At 43.2% G+C, this 17865-nt stretch overlaps 1 protein-coding gene across 1 annotated transcript; it reads right to left on the reverse strand.

Moving 5' to 3' along the window:
* Positions 1 to 1048: 1048 nt before the first annotated feature.
* bmf1 (BCL2 modifying factor 1) lies at positions 1049 to 8857 on the reverse strand. The gene is made up of 3 exons (XM_084569782.1): positions 8592 to 8857; positions 7781 to 7983; positions 1049 to 3159 (listed from the first exon to the last, which is right to left on the reverse strand). The coding sequence occupies exons 1-3, from the start codon at positions 8761 to 8763 to the stop codon at positions 3043 to 3045; spliced, it is 492 nt and encodes a 163-aa protein (XP_084425908.1). The 5' UTR covers positions 8764 to 8857; the 3' UTR covers positions 1049 to 3042.
* Positions 8858 to 17865: the final 9008 nt, after the last annotated feature.

Genomic DNA, 17865 nt, shown 5'->3' on the forward strand with positions numbered 1-17865 from the left:
TTTGAGTATCAAACATTGACCCGTGTGGGCTTGAATGGTGGTTTAAAGTTTACTTTTTCACAAAGAACGGCAGCTGAATTCATGTTGGCAACAACAGACGGGGCAGTTAGAAGTAAAACCCGCCACCACTGATAATTAACATGAATTCAGACTGGTGTTCTTCTGCAGCCTATGAGCGATGAGTGATACCAAAATAGCAGAATTTAGTGTCACATGAAGCACTGTGAGGCATAATGAAGTCTAACAACTGAAGAATATACAAGTCCAAGACAGGAAAAATAATGAGAAAATAAGAAATAATTGCACACACTGGTGTATACAGTAGAAATGGGCAAATATACCAAAAATAAATAAAAAGTGGAGAAAAAAAATAAATTACAAAGAAAATGAACCAATGTCCACGTAACAAAGGAGCAGCATAAAGAGGAAGTCAAGAGGCAATGGTGAGACGGGGCGCTACAAGGACTGGCTCAGCGTTCAGGATCCGCAGGAAACTATAACCACAACCACATTCAGTGCACCTCACACGCCCGTGTCTACATACTCAGTAGCTCCCGTCGCCACCACAGCCAGCAAGCCAGCCTCAGACTCCTCAGTCAAACGGTACCTTTTGTGTGTGTGTGTGTGTGTGTGTGTGTGTGTGTGTGCTGAGAAATGGCCAAGGTGGATTTCTGAATTTCTGAAAGACCTCAAGAGGTGTTATCATAAATAAATGGGTGACGACACTGCTCTTCTTCTGACCGTGTAACAGATTCTCAAGGTTACCAGTAGCCCACAAAGTCTGTCCCTGAGACATCTTGAGAGAGAGAGAGAGAGAGAGAGAGCGAGAGAGAGAGAGAGAGAGAGAGAGAGAGAGAGAGAGAGAGAGAGAGAGAGAGAGAGAGAATAACTGAAATCCCTAATTATGCAGTGATAAACTTGACACATTGTAAGGAGCAAATAATTACAGACCCCTGATATGTACTGCTCCTTGGGTCCAAAAGTTGGCCTGGGTTCAGCAATGAGAAAAAAAAAAAAAAAAAAAAAAAACATAAACAGCATCTTCAACAGTGTCTTTAAACATATTCATATTTCAACAATAATTACAGTCTTTTTCACTTTAGTTTCAGAGACTGTTTGTCTGCTGAGTCAGTGGTGGTTAAACGTGCTAAAATGTCCCATCATCTTGATCTGAGCACCAAAGACAATATAAGTGATCACCCAACAGAATACCAAATGATGTAAAAGCCCATAAAGGTAGCCTGAGAGGAGGAGATTCTGTTTCACAGATTGGTTACGCCATATTGTTTGGTGTTCAGAACACACAGGAGCTGTGAAAAGCAAACCAGGAAAACCTTTCTATGGAGGCACGTGGCTCTGCCTCTTACTTGATAACTGCAGCCTGAAACACTGGTGCGTGAAATTTCCAGAACCGATATCCCAATCAGTCGGGTCCCAACACTGATTGTTTGTCTCGAACATGCGAACGACTACGTCTGAAATGTGGCGGCGAGAAAAACAAGCCATAACTGAAAAACCTTCATACAAGACAGAGGTTAGCTCGGTAACGATCTGAACTCTTGAAGGGTGTTAAGTCTAGTGCAAAAACAGTGGATCCACGGCTCCACTTCAAGGGCATGGAGGTCTGAAAACAATCACATGAAAAGAACACAACGAAAAACAAATGGACATCCTGTATCAGAGAACGAGACTGGGAACAATGCCAAAAGGAAAACAGAAAATCTGGTGAAATCGTATTTTCTTTTTTTGGAGTGGAAAGAATGCTTTACTTTAAACAGTATGTGACTCACTGTTATGTTCTGATATAGTGCACTTTTAGACCTTCAATAATTTTCTATATGCACAAAAAAGAAAGCACCCTGTGACTTTTATATAAATATCTATTCAGTGTGCTACATCTCAGACATCATTTAGATGCCCACATAGAGCTACACAGTGAGTAATAACCATTAGATTAACTAGCCATATGCCAAAATACACAAATCTCAATGGCTCGACCTAATTCATTGTTACATTGTTTAGTTTTTGCAGAATTGATAAAAAGACATTGGAAGAAATGCATATACTTACAAATTTAATATTCATCTTAAACGTCAATAATTCAAATCATTCATCCCCAGTGCCTGTGCCTTAATTATCCACAATTAGATTGTTTGTCACAGCTCACTGGTCTTGTGAGTTCATTGGCATTTTTTGTTGTTTGGCAGGTCTGGTGGCACTCACTAGGCCTGTTAGACCAGACAGTGATGTTCTGTATCTCCGCCCCGATACTTCTGAGATAATCAGAAAGTCCCTAATGTTTGACATGTAGCACATGACAATACACAGGTTTGCCTTGAACCATGTGTTTGATATTTAGATAACGTTTCACAGTGTGCCGACTTTTTTCACGCGCAGAAACTTTACTTTGTTCCCAGTATTTTGAAAGAGGGGTCGCGTTCAGATTTAAAACCATACAGAAGACAATGCGGAGTGAGAGAAGAAATACAGAAAGTGAAATAAAGAAAGTTAGGAGAAATAAATGTTCCATTGAGGTGAGGTGCAAAATGCTTTGTTCTGAGAAGTTGCCTCTTTGGAAGTTAGTAAATCAACTCGACTGGTCACCTGGGACACTTCTGAATAAAAACGTCTCACCACATTTCCTTTCATTTCCTAACCACCTCATCTCGCCTGTCTCAATACTCATTCTGGCAGAAGACACTGAATAAGGCATTCCCAGGGTCTGTGGAGGTCATTAAAGATGGTTACATGTTGAAGTGCAAAAAATTTAACGAGAACAATGTACTGTACAAAACTACTACACCGCACGTATGCCAAAATATGAACATCGTCCTTTTAGAGGAATCTCGGAGCATCATGGCATCTTCTTGGAAAGAAAAAACACACGACCTTGTATAAAAGTTGGTTGTCTCCGTCCCGCGGTGACCTATTTGTCTCCATTCTTTTCTCCACCAAACAGACCCGTGTTAGATTTGACAGTGCCATTAGGAGTCAACTTCCTCATAGAGATGAAGAAAAAGCCAGGCAAGGGGGCAGATCCCCTCACCTCCGTCCTGCACCACCTCCTCCAGCGATGAACCCCCGATCAAACAGAAGGCTGAGCATGGCTGTGGCCAGGCGCCACCACAGCGGCCCCTGGTTCCTTTGGTTTCGATGATACTGAAAAAACAAATAAAGACGAAACACGCGATGGTAAGAAACTTAGACTCAGAAATACAGAGCTAGAAGTAGTCATTAGTGTGGGTTTTGACTGTGTGGTTTAGTTTATGCTGGCTGTGATGGATACTGATTGACAATGAAAAGGGTCAACTGAGAAGAGGGTAAGACAGAACCAGACACCGGAACGACGCTGATATTTTCACAACAGTCTGCTCCTGTCCCCAACAATACTTATTAGAGAGGCCTCCCTTTGTGTGCAGGATCCCTGCGCAAGGCGAGCTTCCCGACAGACATTCCAAGCCGTAGACACACACTCACCACACGGTCACACTTTTTTTCTAATCTGGCAGAGAGCAGCAGCCCAGGAGGAGACTCTCTCTCAGGTCTGCGAGCCAATTGGATTGTGTGCGATTAGGGGGATAATGCTATCTCTGCCATTGAGAAGCTGAGATAAGATAATTGCACCAAATGGGATTAGGGGCTTTTTGATGAGAGGCAAGGAGTCTCTGGAAAACACGAATCTGCATGAGAGAGGTACAGTAGAGCAACGGCACATCTGCGGAGAAAAGGCAGACTCCACTTCGCCCGATAATGCTGTGGTTATGTTCAGGACATGGTTGTAAACTGAAAACAACAAGGGACTCTTCTTTTTACAACAATGTATTTCTGTTTACCAAAGGTAAAATATTTAAAGGGCACTGATTAGAAATGCACATGACTTAACGTGGTGTCCAACACCTTGACCTAGTTAACAGTCACTGTGATAAGCCGCGGGGTTTCTATACTCTTATCAGTTTGTAGTGAGCATTGCAGGGTGTTGCATAAGCTATGCCAGGTTCCAACCAGTGTGCGTATCTGTTACTTACCACTCGCTTGCTCTAGCTCACTTTTTTCTCAAAATAAAAAAGATAAGAGCTAAAATATAGCAACCTCTCTTGGGAAGTTATCTGTTGTGTAGCATATCTAAACCTAGCCTGAGGATATTTTCATAAAGACTTAATAATAGCATTATGCCTGTTTCATATAAACACAGGGCATATTTATATGCAGCACAAAGTGGATGAACTCACTTTGGCAGCCAGCAAGGCTGGACTGGGTAAACGCTGCCATGCCTGAAGTCTTTTCAATTTAGGACTAAATTATATGAGACTCTAGTGAGTTACAACTCTGTGATGAAAGAGGAGGAAGGTAAAATGACTGCATATGTGCAATTATGAGTATATTGCATCTACATATTTTACATACGTACAATATTAAATGACACCTAAGGTTTCAATATTAGAAAGTAAAAGTTGCAGGAGAAACTGATTCAACTGAGGGATTTAGTATGCTACTTTGTGTTTGTGTGCAATTATTCTTCATAGTCAGGAATAGAATGCATCTGTGACCTTTTGGCCTCCTTTCTGTTGAGCTGAGACAGCGACACTGACAAACACAGTGAGCAAGAGCGACAAAAAGAGGTGTGCACAGGCCTGTTTGCAACTTAGTCATGAGTCACGCCACCAACTGTCAAAATGAGATGCAGGCTCTAAATTTAGTCAGCGGCAGGGCATCAGAGTCTATCCAGATTCTCTGTGTCGTCACTCTGACACTATCCTGATGTGCTTTATCAGTGACCCATGCAGTCTGTCTGTCAAGCCAGCTGCTCAGAAGCTCTCCCTTATCGCTTGACCAAACAGGACAGCCTCTGCAGTAAGAAACTTAGGGATAGTTATATCAGAGAGGACAGAAGGGCCATGAAAAGAAAAAAATACAAACAAATAGCAGCCGTATTAGATAGCAGAAAAAGAATGACCTTCCTGTCACCAGAATTTTTTTTTTTTTCAGAACAATGAATGAAAAGTGTATATCATTTGTTTTCATTTCCAGCACAACTCCACCCCTCCCCCCTTTACAAGTGCTGAAAGGAGAGAGCGCCGTGCCCTCACTAGAACAGTAAAGAGATAAAGCCACAAACACTGCATACGTGCAAATGCACACACTCAGACACACATGCACGCAGGAGACATTCAAGCCAGCTTTCAACACCTCCTATCGAAAGGACCAGGAGTCGTCTCTCTTAAAAAAACATGGGGATGAAACCTAACTCTGCTCCTTGCCCTGCACAGGCTGGAGCAGTCTTCCTGCCATTGTGACTGTCATTATTGCAGTGTCTCAAATGGCGGGCCAGCTAATGTCAGCCATCCTCTGGGGACCTCTGAGTCCCCTCCAGCCCTCTTTGACTGAGGAGCAATTTATCTGTCAGCATCCACCAGCACTCCTTCGCTACCTAATCCCTCCTTTCGCCAGGGGCCATGGGCTCCCATGGAGAAGACTCGCAGCCACACTGCTCCAAAATCCGTCAAGATGATGGCAGTCAAAGGCACTTGAATTGCTCAGGGACAAGCGTCTGCACTGAATAAGTCGCCTAATAAATCGACCTACTGACGGGAGTGACAGTAGTGCGAAATGACAAACAGTAACACCATTATTGAGTGAAAGTTTTTGTACTGACTGTCAGACCGTGTGATAGTGAGAAGTGAGAGACTGCAAAAAGCAGAAAAACAAGTATGGGTGTATTCATGCATGAGCATGTGCACACGCACGCACAATACAATGAATTACACAACCAGAGCCAGAAATAGTAATTATAGAGTCTGTAGTGGAATCACGCATTCAAAACCGCACATCAGTGTTTGAGTTGTAAAAGTAGCCAGTGGTAACAGCAAGCAACACAAACACTGCACAGACATATAGTAGCAGAGTTGCATTTTGTACGACAACAGCCATCATACTGATTTCTGAGAAATTACAAATTGTCTGACACTTCATGATGTAGGCAAAAATATTCTCTTTATCAGTCATTCACTATCATGAAATGTATCTCTTGAGGATGTGACTTCACAGGGCCGTTTTCATTCTGACTGTCCTCTCTGCTGTTTACTCAACCAGCAAAAGAGAGCATAAGCCACTTCCTCATCCCCTGACCCAGGCCTGCCTCCGTTGTGCGTCAGTAGGTCCCGGCCGCACACACACATCACAGCAAACCTCCTGTCTGACCGTCTGGTTGTCTGTGTGTCTGTGTGTCTGTGTGTGTCAGTGCCAGTGTCACAATGTGTGAGTCATGCTGCGCTGCAGGGGTATAAATAACATCTGCTTGATAAATGTGCATGAGAAAATCAGAAACTGTCTTGCACTTCAGACTATGAAGTTTAAAAAAAATTATATATATATATATATCTCACACGCAGGGCAGGTAGAGTCTCATTTCCCAAAAGGGAGGTTTTCAGACAACTAAACATGGTTGTTACTTCATCATTTGAGGTTCAATGTCAAAACCTCCATCCCCCATATATACATATATATGTATCATTATGGACCTTACTCCCCATTCTGCCTATAGCTGTTTAGACTTCTTATTTGGGTGTCTCTTGTGGCCGCTCCTTGCAGAGGGAAGGGGCTGACTGGAGACTCCTTGGAACCACAGCTGTTCCCCTCTGGGCTCACGTGCCGAGCTTCGGGTTACAACATGTTTACCTACTCCTGCAACTTCTGCTTTTTCTTGGACGTATGAGTGTGTGCTTGAATGTGCATGTGTGAATAAATATGTGCGTTACACTGCTAACTACCTGTGCAACAAAAGACGGCAGAACGTTTCCACGGGTGTAGGCGTATTTTAAGGTCAAAGAAATAATAGTGTTTTGGGGATTTACACACAATCACACTCACTTAGAAGCATAACACCAACTCAGTGGACACTGTCACCCTGACCACAGTATGTTGTTTGAGACCAGGCATCCTCCATGCCACTTGCCTCCACAGCACACTGAGGAAACAGGAGGAAAGAAAGAGAAATAAACAGGAAGAGGAGGCCGGGGGAGGGCCTGGGGTTGGCGAAGTGGGGGAAGGGCTGTCCTGATTCTGCAGTGTCTTTGGCTCGAGGGAAAAGAGGGGGGTGAGACACTGAAGTTCTGCATGTGCACAGCCTCTCCAAAACAAATATGGAGCAAACACAATAAAGGAGAGCAAACTTTTGACCCACCATTTATCTCTGTCAGGTCAAGGTTGGTCTCAGGTTGAGATCCAAATATTGGTTTAAAAAAAATTTGCAGATGGCGTTACTAGTGTGTGGACTGCACATTTTTTTTCCTGCTGTGACTTTGTTAACGCCCTCCAAACATTGACACACTTATGCACTGAGACCAATTACCTCTAGTTTGATGGCAGTGGACATAGACAGTAGACTACAACAGTAAAGCCAGTGGAAACAAACAAACTAATAATGCTGATTAAACAGAAAACCAGTGTAGAACTCTTTCTGTTATCTTCTTCTGATATGATAGTGAATGTGATTTGTATAAGAGTTTATCTCCCTGGCTTCACTGAATGTTATTGTGCCAGTTCAGCTTCTCTAGAGAGAAGAGAAGAGAAGAAGAGAAGAGATTTATTTGCCTAGTGGCAGTCACACCCAGTAATCTATTAGTCAAATTGGCCCTCAAACTTAATGCGGGTCAATAAAATGATAGTCTGATCTGACTACAAGAGCAGGTATCATCGGTCATTTGTGCTTGTTTACTGCCATCAAACGCAGAGGTGCCTGCACTGAGTTTGCACAGTCAGCAGGATGCATCTACGTCCTCACCAGTTGCAGGTGTTCCCGGTGAAACTGGTCTCCTATCAGCTGGAGTTTCTGTCCAATGCAAGCCTCCATGCTGCCCGCCACAGGTTGCTGCCGGGGCAGCCGCTCCATCCCGTTTCGATCCTCTTCACTTTCTTGTTGCCTAGCTTCGTGGACCCCAACAAGCTCAAAGCGTGCTGGGAAGTGCAATCGAAAACCTGCGTTACCTGTTGAGTGTCAAGGCTGATACTTATTATTTTGTAAATAACACAAGTGTTCAGCACAATAATCTAAGTACTGCAATGACACCTTTCTTTACTACAGGTACAAAGATCAGCTGCTGACTGTGCCTCTTTGACTAAACAGACTTCTTGGTTCTACCCACGATTTCCCCGCTGTTGCATTTAATTTATATTACATTTAATATTTACAGGTCACTCAAACTCACACGACTTTAAGGTCAGCTAGTTGTTGCGGAGCTACTTTGGAATGATTACTTGTATATGGCGCCAATGTAACTTTGCTGTCACTGATAATCAGTTATCTGGAGAGTTGTTGCGCAGGTGAGCACTTCTATCACATCCTTTCAGTCACAATGCCAGTCTGGCGCCTTTTGAATGGCAAAGCAGCTGGGTACACTGCACACAGGCCATAAAAGCAAATGCGATGACGACTATCAGGCGCCAGGCGTGAGATCAGTGCAGCAAAACTGTTACCCATTTCTCACAGCAAGTCTCACATTATGCTCTCATGCTTCAGTTTTATAACGCTGGTTATCACGCACGAGGCAATGTTCCCCTTTCTCTTTTGAAACACGGTGTGTCGACAGACTCACCGTAGAAGAGTGGTCTGGGCTCTTCTGCGATTCCACAGGGCAGCATGCCGTTGTTTGGTACCAGGGCAGGACCAGGTGTCTGAGTGCCCCGGTCTTCACACTTTATCTCCCTGAATGTTGTGCGCCAGCAGTTGGGGTCTGGCTCAAACACATCATCCTCCTCATCGTCCATACGGGGGCACTATAAGATGAGCAGCCTTAAAAGTAAAGAGACGGACAATGAAACATTACAACTAAATATAGAACATTGTCTTCCAGAGAGTGTATAAATCAAAGGCGTTCCAAGCTTCTTAACTAACGATGGCAACCTTGGATAAATCCTCGCTGGAGCTGATGAGATGATCTCAGATGCATTCATTATTCGTTCGCTCCTCCAAAGCATTCATTATCATTATAGACAACCTGTCTGTCCTATAATGAGTGCCCTCAAATCAATAAAACCACAGTGGATAAGTTGGGGTAGAGAAAATGAGCAAACGGTCTGCCTTCATTTGCGGCAGAAAGCTCAGTACTCATTTAGACAAACGACTCTGTTGAAACCACACAATTCAGTGTGGTCAGGCGGCTCAGCTGCGCCACAGTTACATAAAAGAGAGATAGGCTGACAAGGTCAAACGAGAGAGACTTGACAGGAATTATGATTCTGAATCATATTACTGTCCTGTGATAACCGACTTCGCCAGTATTTGGTACTTTCACAAGAAACCACTTAAAGTTTCAGTGCACATAAATATCCGACACTAACACTGATATCACAGGGGATATTTAATGACAAGAATGATGAAATGCCCGATTCACTCATTAAACCAATTTCATCACAGTGTGGCAAGGATCTCAAAGAGCCATCTCTTCACTGCCAACGATGCACTCAGCTAAACCCTGAATCATGTAGTGGGTCAAGGAGTTATCAAAATATGGGTGAAATTCAAGTTGCCTCACCAGCGAAACCCCAAGTCACCGCCGAGTTGTAATACAGGGTTAGACTACTACCACACTTCCAAATTAGGGTCCACAGCAAAAGGGTAATGACAGTCTTTGAGGAAAATCCTAAACCACTCTCCCTGCCCTGGTCTGTCAGCCTGCCAGCTCCCCAAGAAGGAGTTTTCATTTCTTCACCCAACATAAGCAGATTGTCTCTAGCATGCCCAGACCTCACGATACACTGTGTGCGTTCACAATAAACCCTGTGTGTAAAACCACTTAATGCTTTGTTTTGACAAACACAGAGTAAGAACAAGGACTCAGAGAAAAAAAAAACAAAAAAAAAAAACTAATTTCAGATATTCTAGCGCTCCACTGACCAGGCAGCGAGCTGCATGTTTGTGTCAGGCAGTGGCTCCCCCTGCTGCAGACAAAATAACTCTAACAAAAAGGTAAGGAGGGAGAGTTGGTGGTGAGGCAGCTCTGTTATTCAACTGACACCGTTTCTGTCTAGCGGCATTAAGAGACACACATTACACCAGCTGAAATTTAAGTAAGTTTATCATAAGACCTTAAATGACACACGGTCGCCCAGAGCTGTACGCGGTGCCAGAATCTCGCGACATTTGTTTTTATTTTTTGACGACAAAAAGAACAAACATGTCAAATGTTACAAAACGTAAAAAAAAACGCACGTGTTGTCGTGTTATTTAAATAATACATTTGGTAATCCATATATATATTCTAAAATATGTAATGACACGTTTACACACGTAAATTATTTTTGTTTTGTGGGTAAAATATAAACCGCTGTCACCATTACAGAGTATCTAAACGTGACAGAGACTCACTTGCCGCTCAGAGTTAAAACCCATCCACCCACGGAGCTCCGTAAGCCGGGAAAGCCGGTATAATTCAAACCGCTGCTGTATGAATGACACAGAGTTTAACAAAAAGCCGCTTTCAGTAGGAGTGTTTTGACGTTTCTACCAATTATTGTTCACAACATGTGAGGAGACAAATTTGTTGCGTGCGTCCCAGCAACAACAACGACACGTTGTTTGTTACTCCTTCCTAAGGACGCGGATGTTATCTCGCGTTAAAGCCGACTAGCTGGTGAAAAGTGTACACTGGAGGAGGACCTTTAATACCCGTTTTCTGAGGAACTTACCACAAAGATAGGCTTCGTTGTAACGAATATACCCAGAAAGAAAAAAAAAAAGTGGCAACGAGTTCAATATCCAGCCGAGTCAAGCGAGTTAAGTCCTTGTCAGCTCCACGACTACTTCCATTCTGTGAGGAAAACTGTTACAAGCCGATTTCATTTCGCGGACGTCAGCTCGACTCCGGGGCGTGGCGCACAAAATTAGTAAATAAACCCAACTTAAAGGCGGCTGCTTTTCTGTCCTCCGACCGTACCGAGTCTCGGCGGAGGCAGAGCACGTCCCTTTAAGATTGATTTCCATCCGGGCGCTGTAACCAATGGACGACTTTGTTTTTATCCCGCCTTCTCTGTCGCGTATTCAGACACGTGGACGGGAAATTCCCCGGAGCACGAGACTGCTTCACACTACTACAGTGATCATATGGTCTCAAGTCTGAGCAGCTGTCACCTGGAGGGTTTCTGTAGCCATTTAAAAACTTTCATAATTCATATTTAATTATGATCTATCTATCTATCTATCTATCTATCTATCTATCTATCTATCTATCTGTCTATCTATCTATCTATCTATCTATCTATCTATCTATCTATCTATCTATCTATTTTATTTGGCAGCTTTAGTTTTAGCATGTTGTAGGTCCATAAAGTGACAATTGCTCACATATAGCTATTTGATCACGTCTCACATCTAAATGCTAAATTGCACATATAGCCTACTTAATATTCACTCACTAGACAGTTCATTAGGTACAGCAGTGAAAACAAATATATCCTAACAGTCCTGCACAAAGTCTTAGCTTTATGATATTTCGCATCTGTTTAACAAAACTGAGAGGCCTGCTGATTCAACTGTGTTTTTTCCACTTTGGAGGCTGATCGAACTGTATTGTGTTTGACATTGTGTTCTATCACTGTGACAACCCCATATTAGTCAGTAGCATAGGCTACATAACAGAAAGACCTTTGTGTTTAATTCAGTCCAGTTTAACTGCACAACAAACTACATCCTCTGAAATGACCATACAGTTGAATTACCACCTTTCTTGTTTTAAAATAAACTAAATATTATAACAGTTATAAAAGAGGATTTAGTGCAGGACTGTTACATTGGAATGGATTCATTGTTGCTAGTGCACCTAATGAAGTGTCAAGTGAGTGTATATTACCCAATTTTACACTTGAAGAGTTTCAGTGTGTTCTGGTTAAACTGGCAAACTGTTATATGAGAAACCGTCATGCCTTTGTGTTCACTGCAGGTTGAAATGACCTAGATGCAACTGAAAGAGGCCTAGATATTGATCAGTCTAATTAAGCACCTGTACCACACACATGTGTTAGTGTCACAAAAGCAACAATCAAAGGCTTTTGGCATAGATAAAATGAACTGATACTATAAGTTAGGTCTTAAAACTGTCAGATTCTCAGAGGCTTTATGTCAGCCTCACAAGAAAAGCACTAAGTGATACATTCATAAATGCTTAAATTATAGTTCCCAACACTTTTAATTTCGGTGATATTAACATTCATCTCATTTTCTCTGTGATTTACAATTATGAGTGTAAACTGTGTCGATTCGAGCAGGCCTGTTGTTGGAAATGTGCTGGAAATCTGCCCCCTCCCGGTAGCGCCATCACTGATCAATAAACCCTGCGACAGCTGGAGCCGAGGCTGACCCTCTGCATTCTCTTACAGATCAACACCCTGCCCCCAACTCCTCGTCCCCACTCCCTGTCCTTCAGCTGTGATCATGTCCCACCACTGATCTGTGTGAGAAGTCACGGGTCCCTGCCTCCCGTGTCTTGTGTTAATTGGACAGAGCGATAAGTTCGGCCTTTGTCCCACCTGCAGCCTCTCCGAGGAAGTGGGGATGCTCCATTAGAAGATGGGGTAGAGTTTTCTCTTGTGCTGTGATGTTGGAAACGCGATCACTTCTTGCGTGAGTGGCCACAGTAAACAACAAAAGGCTCAAAGACGTGGGAGCATCAGTTGCAGCTTACTTTTGTGCTCTTGCCAAACAAAGACGACCACCGCCACCACTTAAGAGACTGTCAGGAAAACACCTGTAATTACTTTTATGAAACGATATGAAAGTTGAAGTGTTACCAAACACTCATATGAGTTGTGAAAGAGATAGAGACATGTAACGATACAAGAATAGCACTCTATAGTATTGACATGCATAACATGCATTAGCGCATGATGTATTAGTGTTTCAGAGTAACTGCAGAAATCGTTGGGGCCATAAGGCAGCTCTCGGTGGGGCACAGAGACAGGCCTCTAAAGCATAAATAATGAATATGGATAAATTCGCTGTAGCTCTTGCCACTATCTAGAAACATAAATTTTAAAGTCAACACATTGTTGACTCAGCTAAATGAGTCTATCAGTACGTGGATTAAGGCTTTGTGTTGATGAAAGACATTTCTCAAGGTCCTTGAAGTGCACACACACAGACAGATTACATTTATTGCATGCTGAACTGACACTGTAACATAGGATGACAGATATCTATAGCTTATGTTTCTCTCTTTCCAATGCCAAACAATATTGCCGTCGACTCGCGTTTGCTTTGTTGAAGCTGGCATTCACAAACAAGTTCCCACAGACGCCTGAGAACCCTGGGAGAGAGAAGGCAGGCATCAGTTTATGTTACATCAGAAAGCTGCTTCTGAAGAGCGATGCATGCACGCCCACACACACACTTACAGCGGCAGGCATGCACATGCCCGCACACACAGGGGCACACACATACACACATGGCTACACAATCACATGCCCTAGTTCCGCTGTAACCTCAAAAGCCCACTCTACCTCTTGATATCTCATTCTCTGTATGAGTGTGCACACGTATCCATCGCAAACACACACTCTCGCACCAAAACATTCTCAGCATGTGAATCCTGCCTGGAAACGAGAAGGGAGTGATTTCATTTGCTCCAACTGGACATGTTCCATGGCAACCGCATCCTGACTACAAGCCAGTTAGATGAGACGTGTGCGGCATCCTGACCCAATGGCAGAGATCATAGTGGAGCAGTGACTGACAACAAAAGGGGGGTAGTACATTGTATATACTCATGCCACCAAGATGAAAGAAAAAGATTAATTTGATAAAACTACTGAAAGGTGTATTTACCCATCCATTAGTGGTTTTACAAGCGAGTCTTCTCTGTTTGGTAGCTAGGTAGTCACATATGGTTGCAGAATGACATGGTAAAGTAAAGTGTATTTCCTGTCATTCTACAACCCCCCACAGGTCTTCTCAGGTGAAGACACATTGAATAATGTAGCAGCCTTGGAGAGGTGGAGTAATTTTGTGTTTGAACCCGGCCTCTTTTTGAAATCGTGAAGGATAGGTCAGTTATGAAGCAATGACACCTGATCTGACTGCCGTAACCGAGAGCGCTGACACAAATGGCCACCTTTTGTAAGGGCTGTCTGGTAATCATACGTCCCTGTCTGGCTGCAGACTGCCGGCCAAACCTCTCGCTCTCACGGTGACTCAGACACAAAGGCCTTTGTTTTTGTGGGTGCTTGTTGCACACATAAAAAGTCACATTAAATGGAAATATAGAATTTTATAGACTTTTTTTCCCTTTGACATACAGTTTGGGTCGAGTGGGAGAGGTCATAACATCAGTATCTTAGGAGGGACATACCACTCATTTGTATTTCTGACGACATAATTACATAAAAATGTACAGTAGAACATTTCTATAAAAAATGCCTGGTGATATTTTCTGTTTTTACTTCTTGCTGCAAATAACACTTTCATAGCTGTTTTATGAAGACTACATAGTTGGAATCTTAGTTTGTTTGTCTTTAAATTTAATTCGGCAAGTAGTTTTTGGTACTAAAAGAGCACACTTTTCAAATTTATCTGGGATATGGGTGTGAATATTCTCTGTATCTCTGAGATTCAGCTTCAAAATGAGTTGTCCTCTTGGGAACCACTGATGTTATTGGTTCTTAGAAGGACTACAAGATATTTCAGCTTGAATTTCTAGTCTCCTCTTTCAAACTGGGGTTACTTTAGATTCCGATATAAATCTGCTACTTGCTCGTATTGCAAACGAACTAATATTTCGTTGGACCGTCTTTAGCTTTGATTGCATTAATTTTTCACCAAGCTCTTGCATTGATGATGGGAGAGTCTGACCACTGCACAAAGCCTTCTCCAGCACATCCCAAAGATTCTCAGTGGGGTTAAGGTCTGGACTCTGTGGTGGCCAATCCATGTGTGAAAATTATGTCTCAATTATGCATCACTTCATCTGCCTCTCTTCTTACCCTGATGCCCCCATCACTCTGGAACAGGGTAAATCTGGACTCATCAGACCACATGACCTTCTTCCATTGCTCCAGAGTCCAATCTTTATGCTCCCTAGCAAACTGAAGCCTTTTTTCTGGTTAGCCTCACTGATAAGTGGTTTTCTTAAGGCTACACAGCTGTTCAGTCCCAATCCCTTGAGTTCCCTTCGCATTGTACGTGTGTAAATGCTCTTACTTTCACTATTAAACATAGCCCTGAGTTCTACCGTTATTTTTTCTTCGTTTTGATCGCCGCTCAAGATCAATCTGGATTTTTTTTCTTTTTTGACCACATAATGCGTTGAACTGTTCTTAACCCAATTTCAGTAGTTTCTGCAATCTCCTTAGATGTTATCTCCACGTTTTGCATGCCAGTGACTTGACCCTTCTCAAACAGACTAACATCTTTTTCACGACCACGGGATGCGTCTTTCGACATGGTTGTTTAAGAAATGAGAAGCTACTCATTGCATCACCTGGGGTTAAACTTGTTGCCAGCTAAAAGATAATCGCCCATGCAGTAATTATCCAACAGGAGGCTCGAACCTATTTGCTTAGTTAAATCCAGGCGGCAACTTTTTTTTTGGCCAGGCAGTGTATTTGTCCTAAATGCACACGGTTTCCTGTTACCCAGATTTAGTACTATTCAATTTAACCACGATAAGCTGGGCAGGCTGCTAGTGTGCAGTGCATCCTGATATATTAGGAATTGCAATAAAAGCTGTACCAGAGCTTTCTCTGTCACTATAGCATGCTTCAGCTGAGCACAAGGACCATCAACAGAGTTTGAACATCCGCATAGAAAGTGGCATATTTTCCCTTTCAAATGTGGGTTTCACTAAGACAAAAATTCTTGTTTTTCAGAGGCCCTTTTTGAAAACATTGTATTAATATTTGAAACCACATCGCCTGACCCTTGTCATGACAGTAACCGCAGAACCTTGTCACCATGTCATTGCACAATCTTTGGTGCATACATGCTTATTTCATTCCGCTTTGTGGAAAAAGAGAGAAGAAGTGAGAAATTATAGCATGTGAAACTTCTCTACATTCTCTACAGTCTGACCCTCTGTTGAACCAACCGCTACTTGAGCATCACTGCAGACAACAGTTGTCCTCACATTACACAGCCTGCATTTTCACTGTAGTTTATATCATAGCCGAGATGCATTGAAGTCTAGCAATTCTCAAACCGCAGGTGATGCTTTCATGTCAAGCGAGAAGAATGAATTGAAACGCTAAAGCCCATCCTCACGTCTCTCTCAGTATTTTGCCCGTCGGCTACTCGTAGGCAGGAGTTGTCTTGAAAACTCTGGGCTTCAGTTAATGAGACTGACTGGTGTCAAGCTGTGCTGTTCACTCTTCGGAGAATGCGAGGGTGTATGTGTGGCAGCGGGCGCAACACTCATGCACAAACATGCACACAGCAGATAAGATTGGATGGCTGTGTGGGAGAGCTGACCAGTATTCCAGCCTTCACAAAGGCACCCTGTTTAATCTGCTCCACACATTAAAGCCACGGCACCTCAAAGCAGGCATGTCCTTACAGCTGTGGACATGACTCTGTCTCTGCCTCTGAAGTGAGGCAGCGCAGCGGTGTCCACAGCCATGCAGCACGGAGGCAGGGGATGAATACTTGGAGGCCGCTCACCATGAATGAGTCAATCTCACACCAGGGATATGACAATCCAAAGAACCCTCAAAACCCAGTACAGCCCTTCAAGCATGCACAAAGGGCTTTTCTCCACCATTAAAGGCCTCACACTGGTCCTTCAACACTTTGAAATGCTGATATTGTTTTCCACAGGATTTTCGTCATGCTTTCAACATGAAATCCCCAGAGGTAATAATAAAAAGAGATCAAATAAAAGTAACAAACGGCTTAATATTTAATCACTGATGATCACTGAACGATTTAAATACTGCCGATTACAATCAGTGCTCTGGCTTTTACAAAGGTACGGAATCACCGCAGCTGTACCACGATTTATTTATTTGCGACTTAATTAACTGTGGATGGCTCAAAGGCAGCTTGCTGCTGTGCGGAGGTCCAGTTTAGAGGCCTGCAAGCTGCGCGTGCAAAACATTAATGGCATCTATCATCAGCTGCTAATTATGCTGCCTGTGGGCCCGACTGGATCTGGTTTCAGCTTTGGGCTCCAGCCACCAAACACTTAGCATTCATATTTAATCACACCTCATTATCCAACAACAATGTAGGAAGGAGACGGAGACCTTACCTGATATACCAGACAGACACAGTCAACATACAGACAGAAAAGAAACACAACACATTAGCACCCCCAGTCAAGGGGCGTTTGGAAATTGGTCCCTGCGCTTGAAGTGACTCAACCTCTTTGAAGAGAAGTAGCGCCCCAACTCTGTGCTTTCTCAGCAAGTTGGTCCTTTCATGTGAGATTCTTTTCTTTTCAGTGTTTTCTGGTTCAAAGAGCGACAAAAGCAAACAAAGACTAATCCCTTATCCTCACAACAACTGCTGGTTTGGTGGAGGGTTATCAGCTCAGAGTCATCATGATGTCACACTCCTCAGGTGTAAGTAGTCTGATGTTGGACATCAAATATGACTTTAGTCTGCTCCAGCCACCTGCCCTTGTTATTGTCACTCAGGTGAAACAGAATCTAGTGAGTCATGCTCGTCACTTCAGGATCGTATCATGTTTTCCTTTTGATTTTTCTGCACTGTCACGTGCGTGTCTGTTCCCCTCGGCTTTCACGCGTTTCACTTGTTCGCATTTGAGGAAACGTTGGCCGAGCGAGTTAGCGGCCAGCTGCGTGGAGTTACTGTGTCTGATCTGCTCCGGCAAGTCCTTTCAAGGGCGGAGCGGCGCAATTTGTACTTAACACTGGTGCGGATAA

This window comes from Chelon labrosus (genome assembly GCF_963514085.1).
Source record: "Chelon labrosus genome assembly, chromosome: 20".
Classification (NCBI taxonomy): Eukaryota; Metazoa; Chordata; class Actinopteri; order Mugiliformes; family Mugilidae; genus Chelon; species Chelon labrosus.